This window comes from Mixophyes fleayi, chromosome 11 (genome assembly GCF_038048845.1).
Source record: "Mixophyes fleayi isolate aMixFle1 chromosome 11, aMixFle1.hap1, whole genome shotgun sequence".
Classification (NCBI taxonomy): Eukaryota; Metazoa; Chordata; class Amphibia; order Anura; family Limnodynastidae; genus Mixophyes; species Mixophyes fleayi.
Window position 1 is genome coordinate 46,657,454 of NC_134412.1, and position 24,170 is coordinate 46,681,623.

At 41.3% G+C, this 24,170-nt stretch overlaps 1 protein-coding gene and 1 long non-coding RNA gene across 4 annotated transcripts in view; one reads left to right on the top strand and one right to left on the bottom strand.

Moving 5' to 3' along the window:
* The window catches only part of NHERF4 (NHERF family PDZ scaffold protein 4), a 396,171-nt gene extending 382,189 nt beyond the window's left edge, over nt 1-13,982 (top strand). For all 3 annotated transcript variants that reach the window (XM_075190611.1, XM_075190612.1, XM_075190613.1), the window contains one exon: nt 13,622-13,982. In XM_075190611.1, coding sequence (XP_075046712.1) covers nt 13,622-13,741 — 120 coding nt within the window. In that variant the 3' untranslated portion in view covers nt 13,742-13,982. The remainder of the gene's footprint in view (nt 1-13,621) is intronic.
* The window catches only part of LOC142107281 (uncharacterized), a 169,400-nt gene that overhangs the window by 101,307 nt on the left and 43,923 nt on the right, over nt 1-24,170 (bottom strand). The gene's annotated exons all lie outside the window — the stretch shown is intronic.

Here is a 24,170-nt window from a genome sequence, read left to right on the forward strand (position 1 = left end):
AGTCTAGCCGCTGCGTGCAAAATAGATTATAGGGGTTCAAGTCTGACTTTGGGAAGACCAGTAAGGAGGGAATTGCAATAGTCGATGCGGGAGATGATGAGTGCATGAATGAATGTTTTTGCGGTGTCTTGTGTCAGATATGTGCGTATTCTGGAAATGTTCTTTAGGTGTATGTAACATGATTTAGATATAGAGTTGATGTGTGGAATAAACGACAGTTGTGAGTCAAGGATTACACCTAGGCAACGAGCTCGCGGGGTGGGATTTATGGTCTAATCTAATATTACGATCTAATCTAATATTAGGATTAGATCGAATTTGGGAGGCCAATGGTTCAATTACTAGAGCAAAAAGAAGGGGAGAGAGAGGGCAACCTTGTCTCGTACTGTTTTGATGGATATCGCATTTGAAGGTGTGCTGTTGATCAGGATTTTAGCCAAAGGCGAGGAATACAGTGCCAGGACACCAGTGAGAAAATCACCAGTGAAGCCAAAGGCCTCGAGAGCTGCTCTCATAAACCCCCAGGATATCCTATCGAATGCTTTTTCAGCATCCAGATAGAGAAGAATAGTTGGGGATCTCCTAGTGACATCAATAGCTCTTCTGGTGTTGTCCCTTGCCTGGCATCTCGGAATGAATCCCACCTGGTCATAGTGTATCAATGATGGGAGGAATTCGTTCAGGCGATTTGCCAGGATTTTAGCGTATATCTTTAGGTCCAGGTTAAGGAGGGAGATGGGTCTGTAGCTGGCGCAATGAAGTGGATCCTTTCCGTTTTTTGGGATCACTACAATTCTGGCTTCGAGCATTTCAGGTGGGAAGGGGGTCCCCTTGGAGGGCACCATTGTACAGAGAGTGCAGGTGGGGAGCAAGCAAGCTCAAAAAAATTTTGTAGTAGAGTGCCGTAAAGCCATCGGGGCCTGCTTTTTTGTGACTTAGTAGCGAATTGGATTTCCTCTAATGAGATTTCTTCATTAAGCTGTTGGAGGGCTTGAGGGGATAGCTTACCGAGTTTAGATGTAGCAAGAAAGTCTGAGATCAGCGCGGCGTTGGATTGCTGTGAGGAGGGGGGGGCTGGGAGGTTATAGAGGGCGGAATAGTATTGTTGGAAAGCTTCTCTAATAGCAGCGGGGTCGTGGTGGAGTTGGTTGTTGGAATCCCGGATCAAAATATATTTTTGTGAGTCCTGACTGAGCGAAGTCGTGCCGCTAGGATTTTGTCCGCCTTGTCTCCCTTTTCATAAAAGGATTGGTGGAGCCATATAAGGCGCTTAGCTACCCAGTTTGGAAAAAAGGAGATCAAGTTGGTCTTTGGTCTCGCGGAGGGCTAGTAAAGTGGCAGGGTCTGGAGTAGCCTTGTGTTGGGCTTCCAAGGATTGTAGTTTGAGGGATAGATCGTTGGTCAAGGTGAGAGTTTCTTTTTTCTTCTTAGAGGCGATGCTGAGTAAGTGTCCCCTCAGGACTGCCTTATGTGCCGTCCAAAGAGTAGTCCTAGAGATCTCTGGGGTGTCGTTGAGTTCAAAGAATTCTTCGAGGCGAGCCCCGAGCTGGGAGAGTATATCCGCATTGTGAAGTAGAGAATCATTGAGGCGCCACATCATGGGGTGGGGGCGGTTTGAAAAGCTGCAGAGGTCTACAGAAATTGGAGAGTGGTCAGACCAGATCATCAGGTGTATTTGAGCCGTCTGGAGTCTCAATGCCAAATCATGGCTGAGCAGGATCATGTCTATGCATGAATAAGAATGATGGGGTGGAGAGTAGTATGTATAATCACGTGTGGTAGGTTCCTTCACTCTCCAGGAGTCGTAAAGAAACTGGGATTTCATGAGACTGAGGAGCGACTTAGAGGATATCGGATCCGGAGTGGATGGGGGTGCATCCACAGGGGTGGAACGGTCCAAGGAATGATTCAGGACAGTATTAAAGTCTTCCGCTACGATAAGATCCCCCTGATGCAGGCGGAACACTAAGACATCTAGTTTTGAAAAAAAGCGGTTCTGGTGTTGGTTGGGAGCGTAAACATTAACCAGGGTGCAAAGTTTATTATTAATTTTGCCTACTAAGATAAGGTACCTGCCCTCTTTGTCTGCGAGGGATTTAATCGGTTCGAAGGTAAGATGGTGGGCAAATAAGATTGTAACTCCTCGTTTTTTGGATGTGTGATTGCATGCATGGTGTGTATCAGGGTATGCTTTTGAGCGGAGTGCGGGATGGGAATTATGTTGGAAATGTGTTTCTTGTAGGAAAATTATATCGCCAGAGTAGAGTTTGAGGGTAATGAAAAGCTTACCCCTTTTCTGAGGGCTATTCAGCCCCTTAACATTAAATGAGAGGACTCTAAGACCCATGTGCAGCGAGGAGGAAAAAGATCAGGAGAGAGCCTGGTACAGTGTGGCCGAATAGTGGCAGAGAAGGGTTTGGGAAGGTGAGCGAGGAGGTTAAATGTGGATGTGCCATGTGGTCGGTTGAAGAAGGGGAGGAGTTGGTGAGAGGGAAACGGGGGGGGGGGGATTTCAGGAAGTGGGTCACACGGCAAAAAGGGCCGGGACCAGTGGTGCAGACATCGGGAGAGGTTACTATGTACTGGGGGAGTACATAGGTCAGCAAAGGAGTTAAAATCTCCAGGGGAACGCGGCGAGGCATCCAACAGATGCATCGCGTAGATCCAAAAGGATGGATCAGGAGGTTGTGTCCCCTTGGGGTATCTGAGCTCGGAGTTTCTGTGGTGGGATTGTGCGGATAATGGGCGAAGCAACCTGGGAGGGAGGCAGGAATGGCGAGAATGTGGAATATTGTAGGCGGTTTGAATTGAGGTGAGATGAGATAAAGGAGGGGAGGGGTAATAGGGGTAGAGGAGAGAGGGCGTAGGTATAGAGGAAAATGGGAATGTGGAGCAAAACAAAACAATGTAAACAGACATTTTATAATAAAACAGTATAAACTAAAATCAAGTGGTCCCACGATAAAGGTAACATTAATAAGTAGTTGGGTGGTCCCATGCAACAACCCCCAACCGAAACAGGTTAGGTAATAGAATGATGCAGAGCAACTAAGTAAATATCAGCATGGACACTCAATTGGGTTCCATAAGGGGAAGCTGCGCCACAGGAACACCCTGCAAAAATGTTAAAAGTAGATCTAACAGAGAACACAATGCGGTATGGTATAGGGGACCTCAGGTCGAGCGGTCACCAACCCCTAAGGAGGGAAAAGACCGGTAGGAGTCGCGGACACCCAAATAGCAATAGGTAAGGCTAACATATTGGTATGATTGTAAGGGAAGCAGCATATAAAACAATACAAGGGAGTAAGTATGGTGGTATTAGGTGGTGTTCCGATGTGGGATGGTCTAATGTAATAAACAGAGCAAAAACAGTATAGCCATGTATTTTAAGATTGAACAAGGTAAATTGGCATAATCTGATAATGCAATAAAACAAAGGTTAATAAATACCCGGGTGGTCGGATGCGACAGCTCCCACTCGAAGTAGGTCAGGTGGGTGAGTGATGCCGGGAGAGTAGGAAGGTGTCAATGAGGACAATCAAATAGCACATGTGGTGAGGGGCTGCGACACAGGAGCACCCAACAGAATTGTTATAAAACAGAACTACCAGTGAACATAAGGCATTATGGAGCCACAAAGTACATGAATGGGAAGGATCCCTCCAAAGGTGGAGACCCAGAATTTTACTTGGACCCTCCCCAGGATGTGGCATTTAGTCCGGACCTCCAAGGGGGAAAAGAATAGCAAGGAGGAGAGCATGGAAAAAGATAAAAACAAAACATTTGGAGTACAGAGAAACAAAACCTGGCAGAGAAAATCAAGTCCCAGAAGTCTCGACAGGTGGTGGGGATGAAACCAGTACGGTGGTCCACTCGGTACTGGGAGCTTGACGCAACGAGGGTCTTCATGCTCTCTGGGGAAGAGGAGATGATTCAGAGGGGGGTAGAAGATCAGTAGTAATTCCCAGTTTCGGAAGCAGGGACTGAGCTTCAGAGAGAGTTCTGGCCATGAGCATCTAACCCTGATGCCAAATCAGAATGCGAAAGGGGAATCCCCAGCGGTATTTGATTTGTCGCTGGCGGAGAAGAGTAGTAATAGGTTTGAAGTCCCTTCTTTTGGCTAGGGTGAGTGGGCAAAGGTCTTGAAAGATTTGAAGACTAACATTGTCAAAGGTGATGGATTGTAGGCGGTGGACTTCCCTCATGATGTCTTCTTACGCCGTGAAGTAGTGCATTCTAAGAATGACATCTCTGGGTTGGGACGGATCCTGGGAGCGAGGTCTCAGTGCCCGATGGGCTCTATCTAGAAGAAGGAGCTCCTCAGGATTCGAAGGGGAGAGCTGAGTAAAAAGTCTTTTGAGGTAAAGCTCCAAGTGGGCGGATTCAATCTGTTCCAGTATCCCACGGATTCTAATATTGTTGCGACGTGCTCAATTATCTTGGTCTTCTTGTCCTTCTTGTAATTGGGCGATGTCTTGGCGAATTTGGTGGAGCTCCGTTCCGACTGATTGTTGGTGGGTCACCACCACCTCCTCCACTCTGTGTTCAAGATGATCGGTTCTGCCGCCTATTTCAGCGATGTCTGATTTTAGTGAGTGGAGGGCTTGGATTGAGGCTTTGACATCTTTCAATTCTTTGAGGAGGGATAGAAAGTTTTGGCGAGTCAAAGGGGCCGAATCCTCAGTGTCAGGATCCGAGTCTGAGTGATCACTGGATCTGGCAGGAGTTTTCTGCTTGGAGAGGTAGGGAAGGAGATCTCCTCCTGGGGGCTTCTTACCCCCTCTAGGCATCGTGATAGAATAGGGAGTCAATAAATTGCAGGGAGAGGAGATTGGTTGCTTCGCTGTAAATGGTTCAGGACCAAGGGGGGTAAAAGGGCATGGTTAGCACACAGACATCCGCAGCTCATAAGGTGGAAAGATTGTAGGGGAACGTGGGAGTCCCCACATTGTAAGGAATTTAACGGGCAGAGCCTTATCAGGTGGGACCACCACTTAATGTTGATAGCAGACAATGTATGTTGATGAGTTGACCTACGGTTAAGGCAGAGGTCACCGGGTGGAGGATGATGGTACTGTTTCCCCAGTACCGTGCAGGCACTGAGGAGAATTATAGACAGATAAGTATTATTTCTTAATATGTTATAGAGCTCAGTGACATTGAGATTCGCCACCAGGTGGCAGCACTGGTTTTGAGTTAGTTTGTAATCTGAACTTTAGGTCAAAGGTACCTAACTATATTTAAATTTTTTGGGGATTGGGAATTTGAAGCTCAGTGATGACCTTGCTTTTTGCTGTGAATGTCAATGGCTCTTTTCAGTGCATTTTCTGGAGCAAGATCAGATATATTCATGTCAAAATGATCACAGCCAATTTTTGAACACCAGGTGGATTTACTCTTCTGAAGTTTGTTTTAAAACATTGTTTCAATTGCTTCTCTCTCGTACCACATACTTTGTTTTTCACTGGATTCACCATCTCCAACTGTGTTAGAGGAGTGTCCTGGGTGACGGCAATCTCCTTGTCTTCATTTTACAAAGCTTCGTCCACAGGGGACGGTGACACATCAAATTGTTTCTTAGCTGTTCTTTAAACTGGACATATTTATCATCCTGCCTCAGGGCAATCTCTGTATTATTCTTCTGAGCGCAGTGTATCCCTCGTGTACAATCTCTCTTAAATCGGGACTCTCATCCCGTGGGTCACCTTTTAACTTAAGTACAGTCTCCTCAACTGCATCTATATAATGGTTTAAATCTCTGTTCAATGCAGCGTATTCCAACATGACAGATTCCTTGATGCCCACATGTTTCATGTCACAGTCTGTCTGAAGCAGATCGAATGCCACTCTAGTTGTAATATCCATTACTGTGTCTACATAAGTTTAGCAGTTCTTCAGGAATGAGAGAGTGGTATCCACAGAGGGGAATGAGATTAAAGATGCAGACATGGTTTAATAATGTAGAGTTAATTGACAGCACTGTTGTGCTTAAGGTAGCTAAGCTATTGGTATCTTGTTTTGTGGGGACCCAAACAACCCAAACACTTCAGTCACAAAAGTAGTACTCCTTGTCGCTGGAGCGCTTGGTTTGTTACACTGTACATGTCCTTTTCAATATCTTACAGAAGGATGGGTGGGAGGGCCCAATGAAATTTCTATCTTGCACTACTTTTCTTTTTTTTCAGCCACTGCTGTGTGGCATTGTTTCCTAGATGTACTATGAACTGCCGTGTGTTTGTGTCGTTGGTCTGTCACTTAGCATCCAGCCAGCTTGCTGCAGTCTTTGTCTGAAAGTATATGAAAATAATATTGGGACCTGTGAGGTGGTCAAAATTGACTTGAAATTACTGGAAATTAGTGTTATTGAGGTCTGTAATCATGTATGAACAAAACAAGAGCAAAATTATGTGATTTTAGCATATTTTAGCAATTTTTCTAAAAAATACAGATCCAAAACCAAAACACGCGAGGGCGGTTTTGCCAAAACCAAAACCAAAGCACCAACTAAATCCAAATCCAAAACTGAAATGCAAAATGCACTTTTCCCTATTGCACTTTTCCCTATTGCACATGCAGTAAAATATAGTCAATCTAGATGCAGACTTCAACATACTCGTATATGTCCATTTTGCATATCTAAGGGTATAGAGGTGGAATGGGGGTGTGAAGGAGCGGGGTAGTGTAGAACGAGTACAGTAAGGGTGCCTTAATGCACCTTACATTGTATGTATTGGTGGAATGAGGCACATATGCTGTAGTGCCTACTTTCCCCCTGGTGCAAGATCCATGCTGATGATGATCCCCCATCAGTAAAAAAAAACAAAAAACTGCCCCCAAAGTAAAACCAGCTGTAGTGCTGGTATCGGCAAACTCGGTTGAGGTGGGGTGGGGTGAAGAGAACAAGTCCCGCCAAAAAAAAATTCCAACACCAGCACTAGGTTATGCCAGCCAGTGATGGTGGCACTATAGCTGGAACACTAGCAATGTGGGGTTTTCCGCCAATAGTGCAAACTAGTCCTATGTCGGTTAGCATGGAGCTGAATTCTCTTTGGGCAAACGGGTCAGAACTCAAAGCATGGGAAATTCTCATTTGCAAAGGAGCAATCAAGTCAGCTAGTCAGCTAGCTATGTGTCGTCATTGAGGGTTTATTTCTGTTGCCAAGACCAGGTTGCCACCTTAATACTTCGGGGAGGAAATGAGAGTAGTGTAGGGGTGTATTTATTTCAATGAAAGTTTTCATTAATGTGGTAATTCTTTTCTCTTTGTCTGGATGCCTGGGTATGCAGCCACTTGTGCTTCCTCTAGTGCCAGCATGCCTGGTGGCCAGGGGTATGCTGGAGCATGCAGTTCTACAAGCACCATCATGCCCAACTACTTAAAGGCATCTAGGGCATGCTGAGATCAGTATTGCACCATGCACAAATGATACTATACAACTTTAATATGTATTATTAATTCATACTCAGGGGTTTGTTCTAAGGGGGGGGAGTGGGCTGCATATTTTGTGCGCCGTGCTGACCATACTAGGACTGGTTGTTACAATGTTAGGTGGACCCCACACTGCGGGTTTTCCTGTTATAGTGCCATCAGCCCTGATTGTCACAGTCTTATTGGCATTTCAGATGGAACCTGCGCTTTTCATCCCTCTGATTTAGCTGATACCAACCTAGGCTAGCAGCTAAATCAGAAGGATGCCTGGTTTTAATTTGGGGTGATTTTAAAAATAATGATCTTTTTTACTGGACCAAATTGCAAGACACACTTAAAGCATATCATACCTTTTTAACAATTTAAACATATCTTATTTAAAATATATGCACCTTTGGCTTAAATTCGGTACATCTCTACATAAGGCCTTTTATGTTTTGGAGTTTTTCCTCTATTATTTGGACTATTTTATCTTGCACTTTAATAAATTGCACTTGTACTTTGCTGTAGTTATAGCTTACAGATTTCATGTTTGGATCTTTGGACTGTTTTGGGACATTATTTGGACATTACCTTTGATAGATCTTGTTTGTGATTTTTTGATCTGTTATTATATTGACTACTCTACCATATCTTGCATTTTAATGAAATACATTATGGGGTCTAGGCTACACTTTAATGGACTTGCACTTTACCTTCAATGTGATCTTATAAATTACTATACAGTGCTTTATTTTATTTCACTTAAACATTATAATTTCACTTTTACATGTTCTATTTTTAATTTACAAAGATGTGCACTATGCTTAAAATAAATTGTATTTATTATAAAACTTGAAAGAAAAAGGAGCGCTAAATTTCTCTCCAAATCAGCTTATAACAACCATCAGAAAAGCTAGAAGTATATTAAAATTTGAATATTTATTCAAGTAAAATTAGAGATGCTCAGGACCCCTGTGTTTTGGTTTTGGATCTGGATTACTGCCGTGTTTCGGTTTTGGTTTTGCCAAACCGCTATTGCGTGCTTTGGTTTTGATTTTGTTTTGCTAAAAAAATAACTTTTTTGGCCTAAAATAACATAATTTAGGTATTATTTTGTACCTACATTATTATTAACCTCACTAACACTAATTTACAGTCATTTCCATTCAATTTTGTCCACCTCCTAGGTCACAATATGATTTTCATACACTTTCAAAGAAAAATTGCTACATTTCTTGCCAGTGATAAGAAAAAGGCCATTGTCATACCTGGGCATAAGACCAAAAATCCACCTTTTAAGTGTGGAATTATTTTTACAGAAATCCTGACAACAGTTGTCTAGCCATTTGTAGTGTTTTTAAAGCCACACTCAGTAGAGGTAGGGACCTTAACCATCTGGGACCCTCATCCATGTTACGTCATTTTTCAGCGAGTTCTTGGAAGGCTGTTGGGAAAATCAGAAACTTAGATTAAAAAAAAATAACAACAGTGTCATCTGCCTCCCTTCTCTCATCTACATCCCAGCACCTGCAATCTACCCGCCCCCCCCAACACCTTCATCATCAATATCCCCATAACCAATAATTTACTGTTAAACAATCCTTTGCAAGAGGAAGCAAGTATGAAATCTGTCACCCAGTCGCAAAGCGGATCACAGACGCCATAAGACTATGCTAGCATTAGATCTGCGTCCAATGTCGATTATTAATGCAGCTGGTTTTAGACAGTTACTTGAGGTGTTCTGTCCCTATTACCAAATTCCATGACGACCCCATTTTACTCGAAAAGCTATTCCTCACCTCTACCAGAAAGTTCTTAAAAATGTAATCATTGGGCTACAAAATTACATTCTACCCACTGTACACTTAACCACAGATATGTGGGCAAGCGGAACTGGGCAAAGTATAGATTATATGACTGTGACAGGCCACTGGGTAAGTCATTCGCCTTCACCAGCAGGGACAGCAGCAGCATGTACCCAAGTACGTCACATTTTTCAGAACTAGGCTACTTTGTGTAGCAGCAGCTTCACTAAGATGCATACAGCTGACAATCTGTTCTAAAAACTAAGGGATGTCATTGAAAGATGGCTAATCCTGCTTGGACTCTCTTGAGGATATGTCATTTCTGATGACAACCCCAATATTGTTTAAGCATTACAGCGGGGTTGAATTCCATCAAATTTCCTGTTTTGCACACACAATCAACTTGGTGTTTGTGTCCGGAAAAATTTAGGTGCAATTTCAGTTTTTTGCAACAGCATGTAGGAGAATGCAGCAGCTGCAAGAAGAGTAGCATTTGAGGGAAATGTACTTTGGTCCAGTGAAGTAGTCACCTGTGAAGAGAGTGCAGACACGGTTAGCTTGAGTCAATTGATTGCCTTAATAATACATTTTCACAAGGAGCTACAGAAATTTAACGTGTGACATAAAACAAAGTAAATGTGCTAACTATATTTTAATTGTGGACAAAATACTTAATTTGCTTCGCAAGGATCCAAGACCTATCGACATCTTGTTGAGACGTCTTCTCCTTCAGTTTCTCTGGCAACTGCTTGTTGTCCAAAAAATTGCTTTCCTAAGAAACCCAGTGGTGGTGCAGATGATTCCGCACAACATTTAGATATTTGCTCTGCTGTGAAAAAATTGGCCAAAAATTGGGACAGCTCTGCCCTAAAATGAACTACTAATTCCATTTTGAAGGACATTATTGGCAATTATGTCATAGTACACAGACTTCTATGATGGTGGTATGAATTAGTATTGTTTGAGGAAGATTAGCACTGAACCCTGCCACCTCTCCTGTTTCTGAGTGAGCTATGGTACAATAAACTGTAACTGCAGATTTACACAAAGAGTTGTCAGCCCTATTATTTCTATTTCAGCAATTACAATTAGCAATGGAGCTCTTCTCTTTGGGTGTTACCTATATAGTGCAGTAGAATTTGCCTGCAAATTCTATAGACAAGCCTGCTTGTCTTCCTCTTCATCAATGACTCTTAGCAATTGAGCACTCGACTTTGGGTGTATATTACACCCAAACCGTATTAGTGCAAATTAGGAAAAATACATGTTATTCCCTGCTAGGCCCTCCACCATCCTTTGCATGTTAATAGTAGGATTGGTTGCAGTTATGGGCAAGGTCACACATTTTTTTGTCAAATCCTTCAAACCAGCCCAGATGTCAAACTGTTGTGGTCTTCCACCTGCATCATCTCTGCTTGTGTTTGGAAAGTGCCAGAACCTCACGTGCCAGAACTGCTGCCACTGGTGCCACCCTGCTGCCACTGGCGCAGGACTTACACAATCAACCGCATCCTCATCAGCGCCCTCGTCGGCTACTCAAATCTGCCCCTCATCTACTTCTAATTACAAAGTGTCATCCTCACTTGGTGTATCACCGGCTACACTCGGGCTGTTCAGGCACACATCATCAGAACTGCCGAAAGGCCCCTTCTTTATGGGTACACTAACAGAATGCTCACGATTAGACATCCCACTGTTGGATGGACTCTCCACAGGGATTGGTGTCATTTGTGATTCAGAGCAAACATTATCCTCTAATGCCTTACTGTTATCTTGCAGCTCGGCTTTGACGCGTAACAGAAGTTGTGCACCACTTGTAGGCTCGGTAACATTTTTTGATCTGCCACTAATAGACAAAGGTGAAGGCCTCATTCTCTTTTTGCCACTGCATGTGTAGAATGGCATGTTGGCAATTTTTTTTTTATCGGCACTTAACTTTTCCTCAGTAACACTTCTTTTTTGCTTCAACACGGTAAATTTTTTTGGGTGTGTGTTTTTTTGACTGATTTCTAAAGACTGTAATTTGACATAGCCTTTCCCAGATGACGTACTAGGAACACTACCATCAGGACTGGTGACAGAACCTGGTTGCTGATTCTGCTCATATGTGGACTGCTTTGAATCCATTATGAGCCCAAAGCACTTGTAGTGCTACCAATTGTTTTAGATACTGCTCATAAATATGACTTTTGACAGCCACAAAAATTAATGCAAAAGAATGGGGGACACCCCAAAAGCACTGGGAGTGCTAAATATTATTTTTTTAGACTGCTGACAAACAGGACTTTTGACAGCCAGAAATATTAATGCAAAAGAATGGGGGGACACCCCAAAAGCACTTGGAGTGCCAGAAACTGCACAAAAAAACCCTCCTCTATCCTCCTCTTAGTGCTGTAACAACTGGTATTAAGATTACAATGGTATTGCATACAAACAATATGTTGAAATACTGATCTGTCCCTGCGCTGATCTAGCCAGTGTGATCTAACCCTGCTCTTTCCCTCTGTCAAATGGCGATGGATTGCTGTGTAGGCTGGTAGTTATGCTTTTCAAATCTCGCGAGAACCAAGTTTAGAAATACGAATACGTCACGATGACGTTTTGCCTTGATTACAAATCCGAATGGGCGGGAGTGTACCGAGCGTGCTTGGCTCGGTACTCGGTTAGGCTAAATTCGGATGGATTCGAATCTCGGGGGAACCGAGCCTGCCCATCTCTACGTAAATAAACATGTATAAAATACAAATTACGTTTACCTCTAAACATAGATACATATATAAAATACAATTCACAGTTTTTAAAGAATAAAAACAACAATGCTTCTAAAATTTCCAATTATATCCACATCTTGATTCCAATAATGCACTTAATAAAAACCAGTCACATGATGTTAATAGCTTGTAGAATGAATGGCTTTCTTTGTGGAAATTTTTTTGACAGGACAATAGCTGAAAAGTGCAAACGAGCAATCTTTTACTCTGCTCTATCTTGTAAGATCACTCTTTCTTAAATTCGAAGGTACATATAATATCAACCATATAAGTCACTGCTGTCAAAAAAAGCCACTTAGCTTCAAATTTTAGCACAATATGTGGCAAATATAGCTTTTGGAAATACAGAAAGCTTCGCTGCTGCTTAGATCTCTCCTCTCAAGTATAAGCCACTTAGCTTCGAATTTTAGCACAGTTCTGACGCTTCTGTCCCACCCACTAGGAAGCAGGTGGGATTTGGTAGAAAGACCTGCTCTCCAGAGGGGGTCTGGGAGAGCTACCCGAATATCAGGAGTCTCCTGGACATTTCTGGGAGGGTATGCAAGTAGTATAACTGAATTTACTGTACAGTGTACATTTGCACCTGTGATAACCTGTCAACACAGAATAACAAATAACTAGCACACCAACACAGAACAACAAATGCCTCTGTATAACACCAAGTAATATCATGTGCAATACTGTAGTATCAATGAGCAATGTGGGCAAGCAGTGCAATACATGAAGTTCATACAATATAGTACAATGAATAATCCAACAGTTCCTTTATATGCATGCACATCATATAGGATATAGTGACAATATGAGACACCAACATGAACAGCAATACTGATAATGTGTTTTCAGGCAACCTATTAAGAGCAATAACACATTTTAAGTCATGTTCAATCCATATGTATTTGTGTCTCTCATTTTGTGTATGCATAGAGCTGAATGTAAAAGTCTCATTTAAAAAGGTCCAAACTCTTTAAAACATTGAACATTCCTATCTACACATTTATAATAGAAAGTGTCTCATGCGCTTGCAATTTACATGAAAATATATTCTTAAGTTTTTTTTAAATTACTTTAAAAAATACAGTAAAAGAACAAAAAGGTATGCAAACAGTATGAAATGAATGTACAAAGCAACATTTGTTCATTTACATTTTTTATTTATTTTGAATAAAACAAAATATTCCAAAATACAAAAAAATAGAATTGTGGGAAAGATGAAGATATATATTCTTACAAATAGAGATTAGTGAAATTGTGGCTAGATTTTGCACAAACTGATTTTCATGACAAAAGAGACCATTTTGCAGAAGTTCTGGTGACGAGCTTTGAGTTCTGCTGCTGATCATCATTTGTAGAATATCATTATGTACTGTGTTTGTAAATTCACAGAAATGATTGTCATCTCAGCTCTATAAATAGAGCTGAGATGACAATGGTTAATTTATTTAGCTGTGTGATGGGTCTGGACTGTTAATTTTTAAGGCAAAATTCCGCCTGTGAAATTTCATAGCCAAACAAGGCAAAAATTCCAAGGAAAAGGTTTTAAAATTTAACTCATCTCTACTTACAAAATATCCTGTATATACAGTTAAACTTTGTTGTTAATGTCTAAGTGTGTGTTCTTTATTACATAGGTGGAAGAAATTTTGTCACAAACAGGGATAGACAAAGACAAGATGGTGGCACAGAGCACTGAAGAAAAAGATGAGCATTTTCCAAATCCTACTTGGCACAATGACACTAATCGCAGTTGAGAAAGTTCATATCCAAGACACATATTAATAGCCATCATTAATATCTTCTAATGTGAATACTCCAGATCTTCTGCTGTAACGTGTGCCTTTAATATCAAATTACAGTAAAGCACTTGTTTGTACAGTTGCAACCTACACTTTATACCACATACATTGTAATTACATTCCAGTACTCACAAAGCACCCAAAACAACAAATCCAGCACTTCATGTATTAGTCCCAGTTTCATAAAAGAATATATATATATATAGTAGTTAGTATAGTTAGTTGGTCAGGGAATAAAAGAAGTCTATGACCGCTTCCGTACTTTGTGCTCACAGCACACAGCGGCTCCTTCTTTCTAGAGCCTTCAGGTGCTTTCTGATCATCACTTCATCGTATTGGAAGGTTCCATCTGCCATCCAGGCTTGGTACAGATTTCCAGTGTTTCTAGCAAGAACTATATTCTATTTGGCTATCAGTCTACCACCATCTGGTACGGATAAAACCTATCTTTGGAGTTGTAACTGCATTTTTAAATTATTGTAATGCACTATGTTGGCGCCCCCTGTCTTTTTGTGTTCCAATATATATATATATATATATAAAGAGAGAGAGAGAATTAATGAATGCCCTGTGCTTCTTGAAATATACATTTTAATGCACACTAGAAACAAATTGTACTGCATTGTTAAAGTAATATTAATACTACTGATGATGCCACTATGTACACAAGCATCACAACTATGGGTCTTCATTGGTGTAGGGTTAATGATGTTCCAGTTGCCTGTGGTCATAGGTTAATTCACCCCACACAGCTGATCAAATGCTGTGCCTAGGGAGCTGATTTAAACCAGTTTCCACCAACTTATCAGCTTTCCAAACACAATGTAATTTTGATCATTAATCTTATATCTTTCATAACTAGTGATTGCAGGAAGTGTTCGCAAAGCCAAAAGTAGCGGATTCCAGATGGTACTATGCAGATCAAAATGACACTAAACATGATACATTTCCTATATCCTGAGCCTTAGATACCTTTAATATATTATCATTTATGTATAAACAATCTGATACATTTTAATAATAAATAAATATGGATTGGAACCCTAATAAATGTGTGTTATTTACTGTCACGGTTACAAACAGAAGTACAGCTAGGAGTCATGAATATGGTGAAAACACTCTGTGTTTATTTGCAGACAAGTATAAATAACAGGTAGTCAGGAGTAGTGGTAATTACCAGGTGCAGGCTGATGCAGGAAATATTATAAATGTCCAGAAACAAGCAGGTACACAGCTAATGCAGGGAAGCAGGGGTATGAACAGATTCCAGGCAGCATGAACCAGAGGAGCAAGGCAGGAGGAAGAATCCACAGGTAACACAGGATATGACATCAGAATAGGACAACAATAACCAGCCATGTGAGGTGGGTGGTGGAAACCCTCTTGGGAGGGCTTACCTTGGACGTCTGCGCTTGATTTTGTTGATTTGAGGGTTGGTGCTGCTTTGACAGTTGTTCCAGTTCCGGTTGTTGTTGGTTGTTCTCTTGTGTTTTCCGTGGTGCAACCTGTGATGGAAATAAGATGGGGAGTGGGGGGGGGGGAGGGGGAGGGAGGAGAGAACAGACGAGAGAAGTATACACGATAACAGCTGGAGCTGTGGCTCTGCTGTAGTGGGAAAGGTTTATAGCTTGTTTTACAGTTTTTGTTTACAGCTCTTTTGCTTTGGTTTATAGCTCTAATGCCGTGTATACTAAGGTGATCTAAGGAGTTCTCAGAGTTATTAGCTGTATCACCCATTAGCTGTATTTAAATAAATACAGAAGAGCAAGCCTCCACACAAGCTAGCAGTACACCTGCTATTTCTAACCCCAAACCCACTCAGGGCAGACCTAACCCCCCCCCCCAGCCCGCCATACCCCATAGAGCTAATAACTCGGAGAACTCCTTAGATCACCTTAGTATACACGGCATTAGAGCTATAAACCAAAGCAAAACAGCTGTAAACAAAAACTGCAAAACAAGCTATAAACATTTCCCACTACAGCAGAGCCACCGCTCCAGCTGTTTTCGTGTATACTTATCTCGCCTGAATAACCAGCCATGTGTGCTGGGAGTTACAGGGTATATAAAGGGAAAACCACACCCAGGTGCATGGGATAAATGGAACATGAAGGTTAACCCCTAATGCACACAATAAGGCACAAAAGCAGCACCTCTGGTGAATGGAGGTACTGCCAATACAAATAACAATGATAAAGACAAAAAGGCAGGAGCTGCCATGCAAAGCAGCATGTAATGCATAAGCTGTAGGCAGATCGTAACAGTTACGAGTTACGACCTACCCCCCCCCCCCCTGCCCGCCATACCCCATAGAGCTAATAACTCTGAGAACTCCTTAGATCACCTTAGTATACACGGCATTAGAGCTATGAACCAAAGCAAAACAGCTGTAAACAAAAACTGCAAAACAAGCTATAAACATTTCCCACTACAGCAGAGCCACCGCTCCAGCTGTTATCGTGTATACTTATCTCGCCTGAATAACCAGCCATGTGTGCTGGGAGTGACAGGGTATATAAAGGGAAAACCACACCCAGGTGCATGGGATAAATGGAACATGAAGGTTAACCCCTAATGCACACAATAAGGCACAAAAGCAGCACCTCTGGTGAATGGAGGTACTGCCAATACAAATAACAATGATAAAGACAAAAAGGCAGGAGCTGCCATGCAAAGCAGCATGTAATGCATAAGCTGTAGGCAGATCGTAACAGTACCCCCTCCCTTAAGGGCGGATTCCAGACGCCCAATTACCAAAAATGTCTGAATTCATCGGAATCATAGTCCAGAATTGGGGGCCCGGCAGAAAAGTCCTCATCCATGGATGGACGGGCAAAGGAGACTATGCCAGATGGAAGCTGAAGCACTGCAGAACCTCCTTTCTTTTTACGCCCTCCCCTTTTACGAGACTTCCTTGGGATTGAGACCTGAGCCAACTGGGAGGAACACAATGGTATCTCTTGGCCAGGAGAGATAGGTGGTATTGCTGACAATGCAGAGACCCCGCAAGATGGCATAGCGGGAGGAGTTACAAACTTGCTGATTACTGCCTCAGAAAAGGATTGTAAGTCCGATAAGATGGGATGATCGGTCTCAATAAATGGGTTTGCCCATTCCAAAGCCTCTCCCTTAAAATGGGATGTTAGGAATAGTACCTGTCTCTTAGGGCTACTAACAAGGTTTGGTACAGAGGGGATCTGTGAGGCAAAAAATCTCAGAAGGGCATTAAATTGGGAAGGTGATGGTTCAGAGTTGGCACACTCGGTAGCAGATGGTTCGGACTTGGCAGCAGGCCCGGACTGGGCGGCAGGCTTGGCAGCAGGCCCGGACTGGGCGGCAGGCTTGGCAGCAGGCCCGGACTGGGCGGCAGGCTTGGCAGCAGGCCCGGACTGGGCGGCAGGCTTGGCAGGGACAGCACTTTGAGAAGCCTGAGGGCAGACAGCGCTTTGAGAAGCCTGAGGGCAGACAGCGCTTTGAGAAGCCTGAGGGCAGACAGCACCTAGTGGTAACTCGGGCTGAACCGCATGGACTGGCAACTCGGGCTGGACCGCATGGACTGGCAACTCAGGCTGGACCGCATGGACTGGCAACTCGGGCTGGACCGCATGGACTGGCAACTCGGGCTGGACCGCATGGACTGGCAACTCTGGAGTGGCCTGGAGGGACAGGACCCCCTCTGGAGCAGACTGGAAGGGCAGCGCCCCCTCTGGAGCAGACTGGAAGGGCACTGTGCCATGTCCCCCCACCCATTTTGTAACCCCACTGTGACATGCTGCTTCCCTGTTTTTTAACCCCACTGTGCCATGCTGCCCCCCTGTTTTTAACCCCACTGTGCCATGCCCCCCCAATTTTCCTCCCTTTTCTTACCTTTTCCTTTTCTTCTCTCTTCTTTCTTGGTTCTCTCTGCGCCGCTCCTCATCACTGAATGCCGGGCGTGACATGATGACATCACGCCCGGCATTGAATATTACAATGTCTGTACCTGTCTGTCAAACAGCTTGAGTGTAGGAAATTATAGTCCATAACATACTCTCCCAGTCCAACTTCAGAACAGTTTGTATAACGTATCAGGAGACAGTGTTTGGAATGTCCTTTGTTGCTGTCTCACTATTTGATTTTCTTTACAAGATCTTGAACAGTGTTTCCATTATAAACTCAGATTTTCAACAGTCTCTCCATTATAAACTTACCTCAGGGAAAGTCAAAAGTATTTTCAAAAGGTGACAGGTTAAGAGGAGGCTTAGATGTGATTCTGATAGTGGGAAGCACTAGTGGCCAAAGCTTCCGGCCACTCCAATTTAGTTTCGACCATCACTCTATTTAATTTGTACTAGATAGTACCATTTACTTTATTTTCCCAGTGGCTTGTAGCTGATAAAGAGTATATAACTTACTATCACTGCTCATACATTGTACCCATTATCTAAAAGTTATTACCAGCAAGAGTGAATACCCCTATCACCTTCTATATAACTCTAGGTATACCATATCTACTAACAAAAATCTTGAATATTACACAGCAGTATTAGAAACATTTGATTAAACCTTTACCCAGATATATTTCATAAGTACACCAGTATATACTTGAGAATCCTGCAAGGTGGAAATTAGATGAAGTTGATTTGTTTAACCTGGAGAAAGTCCATCTGTGGGAGGGGTATGGGATTGCTATATTGGTATTGGCTTACTGACATTTTCTCTCAATCAAGTAAGACAGGATATTGTCTTCCTACTAGCCTGAGAAGAAAAGTCTGATGCACCCGATTATGCTCTTATCAGCTTGCACATACCTTCTTTACCCAGATGAGTCAGACCATGTGCTGTCTCAGCTAGGCCTGGAAGATATACTCTGGGAGCCACAGGCCTACCTTGTTCATCTCTCCAGGGTCAAAATCAAAATAACAGCTACTTCAGTTGGTAACTTTGTCACTGTCACAAGTCCTTCATGTAATGTGAGTATGCTACTCATGTCCTGCTATTGTCATAAAAGTTCCTCAGTCACCTCAACGTCGCCACCTATCCTGGAAAAATACTCAAAACCAATGTATATCAACTGATTAATCTTCTGCCAACTCACATGCCGTTTTTAATCCCACAAATTCAGCTTCCTGGCTAAGTGAGGAGGTCAATTTTTATAGCACCTTCTTCAATTATAACAATATCCAGTACATGTCTATCTAACTATGAAAAATATAAAACATGAAAATTTTACATTTTCTAAAGGGTTTCATTTATGTCAGGTCTTGTGGAAAAAATCTTAATCAAATGTTCCACATAGAGATGCATATCTGTATATCAACCTAATTCATCTTCAGCTTGTATCCTGTCTCCTTCCACCATTTGTGCATCTAGAGGCACACCTTGTACACTTTGCTTAGGAGACAAAAAGCAGATACCACAAGCAAACTATAAAACATGAATCACATGAATTTCCACAACAAAACTCCTGCTTAAAATCAGCAGCTTCTATAAGCATAAAAACAAAACCTTTAGCTATTTTTGTGACTATATCAGTTTAGTGTGTGTACCCCTAATTCTGTCCATTGTCAAAAATGTCTTAGCCCTGTGGGTGAGACAATATCTCCAGTATAGGACCTTTGGCATGGCTGTGATCCATCCCCTTGCAAACTCATGTCCTGTTACCGAGAAATGAATGAACAAGTCTTTAGTTTCAAACACTGATGATATAAATAAATCAGGATACAGCAAAACTATTTTTCATACTGCACCCCTTATTTGGTTGAAATAAAAAATGAAAAAAGTCATGCCAGACTTAAAATATTGTGGTTGCCTTTGGGACAATGTCTACATATTTTGTATCTCTTTAAAATAAAAGAATGAGATACTGACAGTTAGAGATATAAAGAATGGGAAATAGGACAGCAAAGAATAATAATAACGAAATGACTTAAAAGTAGAAAAGGAGATTTGCAGCAAAATGACAGCTGGATTGGACACTACAGGGAATTGGCTCTCAACTATTCCACTATTTCCCTTGACTCTTAACTAATCTATGGCCCCTCCCCCATTCTTATTACATTTTTTCTTTTATACGCTTCTTTTCTCTGGCTGCACTTTTATGAATGGAATAGAAACAAAGGATTCTTCAGACTGTTTGAAAAACTGGTCTCACAAGTTTTCAATTACTGTCTTTTTTTCCCTAGATTCAATCACACACCATACACAAACACAAAAGAAAATATACATTTAAGTTACTCATCTTTAAACCTGAACAATTGATTAATACAGATTATCAGTCACATTTGCTATTTTTATAAGTTTATTTTTTTGTTTTGTTTTGTTTTATTGTTTTTTTATTCGGTTTATACTTTCCTGTTTGCGCTCGCTTCATTTCTCTTTGCTACTTTTCGCTATGCACTCGCTATCCTGCTACATGCTCCCTTAGTGTTGCTACAGTTTTAAACAGTCAGCTTAATTCTTAGTTTTCACAAACATTTTTATTTCTAACTTTGCTCAGTATCTTTGACAAATATTAAACACCATGGAAAAGGGTTTCACACATTCATCGGTCATCTTGACCCACTGATCACAGTATACCATTGTATAGTTACCTTTACTGTATGCCATTGCATACATAACTTAAAGTCTCTACTCACACACACAGACCTTATCTGGCCTGCTTTAACCTGTAAGTTGGTCATATCGACCATCTCACACATTTATTTAGCACCCATGTGGAAACAGAATCCTCAATGCTTTGCAGTGCAAAACTCACGTGCAGGATTTGTGGTGGCCACGGACGAATTCCGTAAGCTACGTCCACTCACTTCTTCTCCACTGTGCACCACTAAACAATACACGCAACTGTCAGCGTACCCAACTTTCTACTGAACTGGTGGAAATATTAACACTTTCCAGCATAAAACAATATCCCGCCTTTCCAGAGAGGTTCCTGCTGAGTACTATACCACTGGTAGCACTAAGTATTTACTAATGCCAGCCTTGCCAGCGTATCTCCTCCAACCGCTCACAATCACTCATTCACTTGTTACGTATGTAACATGTGCGGACCAGCGTACAGATAAACTACCTGTATACCACGCGATTACAATTGCGATTGGTCACAAAATGACCCTGCTTTCGTAAACACAGTATACCTTCTTTGCATACCCTTCCTCGGCTCTCTTTTATACCCTGTTTCATCAAACAGCAACCGGCATCAACTTTATTTTATCTTCACAATCACACAATTCACATATACCTTTGTTTTCTGCGCAGAAACATTCTTTCCCAAATGGCTGTAATAACTTCTCAGAGGTTTTATCAATTAATTTCACTATAATATACAGCAGGACTACCTATCAATACAACTGTTTAAACATGTGGCAATACAGGGAAGCATACGCGTATGCTAAGCAAACAAACTACGCTTAAATCACAAAATGACATGAAAAAGAAACAGTTTGGGCTTTTTTTCTTGTCTCCAAGTCCTCACTAGCACCTCATAGATTACACAATGCAGATATTCGGTTTGGCAATATTGGATGATATAAAGACATAGAGCCATTTGTGTTCTCACCCGTATATGGCATGTCTCCCACCCTTTGTTGGTAAAACGAAATCTGTAGGTTTTGCGAATCCTTGATTTTATCGCTTACAAATAAAACATTGTCCAATGTGATTATTGTGGTTCCAAAGCACAAAGATATTTAATTGCAAAATATAGCAGGGTTTACGATAAGCCATCATAATGCATAAAAGATATTACAATAAAGCAGGAAAGTATAAAAACACAAAATACATTACATTTTCGCTAGCGCTTCATCTGGACCCAGGATAAGATAGTTATGTCTGCTGTGTCATCAGGCTAAGAGATCTAGCTGGGGGAAGCAGCTTGATTATATCCGGTCTAAGTATAAAAAAAACTACTGATGATGTCACTATGTACATAAGCATCACGCCTAGGGGTCTTCATTGACTCAGTGTTAATGATGTTTCAGTTGCCTGCTGGTCATAGGTTAATTCAAAGGATTCCTCTGATTTGGTGTGACCACCTCACCCTTCAACAGCTAATGTATTATTGAATTGTGTGATGACAAATATTATGTGTGTTTATGTTGTTATGGTTATGTGTATGACTAAGTGAAATGACCTAATAATCAATTTTATGCATAACCAATGGCTAGAATAATAGTAAAGTACCTAATAATGAATATTCCAGTGACAGTAAATTAATACATTAATAATATTAAATAATCATAATAAACAACCCAAACCCATATAAACTGTAAAGGATAACATCCCTTCATCCTGCTTCCCCAAACAGACCAGGTGGTGAAGTAAGCCCAGCCGGTCACAGTAGACAAGACAGGTGGATTAACAAAGGGGAGACAGATTTTCTAGTGAGTACATTTGAAAATGAAGGTGTTATTAGGGGATGGTCTGACTATCTATTTAAATTAAAATAATTAATGTACAAACATTCTAAAACACATTGGAACAAAACTATGTTTGTCAACTATATAAGACAAAAATGGTACCTTAAGGCTTTTTTAGTTGTGGCATTTGCAAAGCATGTCAATTCACTATTCCCAACAAATAATATGAAGACAAGTATTCCAAAACTTGGTAAATGTATGAATTTCTAAATTGTATGTGTGATTTATTGCCTCACATGCTCCGGCAATCTCAAAGATATTGGTATGACTACAAGTCTTTTAAAATGTCAGCTACTTTAGAAACGCCCTAAGGGATCAATCGAATTTCAAACCACTCACTAAAGTAGCAAGGCACTTCTTAACGTCTCATGACAGTAATCCCAAATGATTAAAAGCTTTTGTATTGGAAAAGGGCAATTTAGGTATTAGAGGTGGAGACCTTCAGAGAGAATTGCTAAAGAGAGAGACTAAAAAAAAATATTTTTGATGGGGAGTATGACTCCTCATGGATTGAATGATCACAACAATTATATGGTGTATCTGTGACCTGAGCATTTTATTATGATATGTCATAAAATGGGGCTCATTAACAAAGTGATTATGATATACTATATATTAATTACCAGTTTTGTCTTATATCACTTATCCTTTATAGCAGAACATTGTTGTTGGTGGTGATGCTCTATCATGAGCATGATGCCAATCATGGGAATCTACATAGTAACATAGTAACATAGTTACATAGTTGATGAGGTTGAAAAAAGACACCAGTCCATCAAGTTCAACCTATTTTGGATCTCCTGCAATCCTGCACTTATATTTGAAATTAATCCAGAGTAGGCAACCGCCCATCTGTTTCAATTTTGAAAATCCCCCCAGACTCAATATTGCAATCCAATTTTTACCCTATATCCACTACTATCCTTTATTTTAAATTAACGGTTGTATCCCTGGATACACCTTTCCGCTAAAAATTTGTCTAACCCTTTCTTAAACATATCTATTGAATCTGCCATCACAACCTTCCCTGGCAATGAATTCCATATCTTGACTGCCCTTACTGTAAAGAACCCCTTCCTTTGCTGGTTGTGAAATTTCCTCTCCTCTAACCTTAGGGGATGACCACGTGTCCTGTGTATGGTCCTTGGGGTAAAAAGTTCCCATGAAAGCTCTCTGTATTGACCCCTAATGTATTTGTACATAGTAATCATATCTCCCCTTAGACGCCTCTTTTCTAAAGTAAACATGCCTAAACTGGCTAACCTTTCCTCATAACTTAATGACTCCATACCCTTTATCAATTTTGTCGCCCTTCTCTGAACCCTTTCTAGTTCCAAATTATCTTTTTTATAGAGTGGTGCCCAGAACTGTACTGCATATTCAAGATGAGGTCTTACCAACGATTTATAGAGTGGCAAAATTACACTGTCTTCCCTTGCATCTATGCCCCTTTTTATGCATGCCAATACTTTGTTTGCCCCTGCAGCTGCTGCTTGACATTGAGCACTATTGCTAAGTCTACTGTCTACGAGCACTCCCAAATCCTTTTCCATTATAGATTCTCCCAAATTAATTCCATTTAATTTATAGATTGCGTTCTTGTTTTTGATCCCTGAATGCATAACCTTACATTTATCTGTGTTAAACCTCATATTCCATTTAGCCACCCAATCCTCCAGTTTATTTAAGTCTCTCTGTAGAGAAGCTACATCTTGCTCTGATTTTATTACCTTACAGAGTTTAGTGTCATCTGCAAAAATAGAAACTTTACTCTCTAAACCATCACCAAGGTCATTAATAAATATATTAAAAAGGAGTGGTCCCAGCACGGAACCTTGAGGTACTCCACTTAAGACCTTTGACCAATTAGAAAATGTTCCATTTATCACAACTCTCTGTTCCCTATTCTCTAACCAGTTTTCGATCCAAGTACAAATTTTGATTTCTAGACCCAGTTCCCTTATTTTGTAAACCAACCTCTTGTG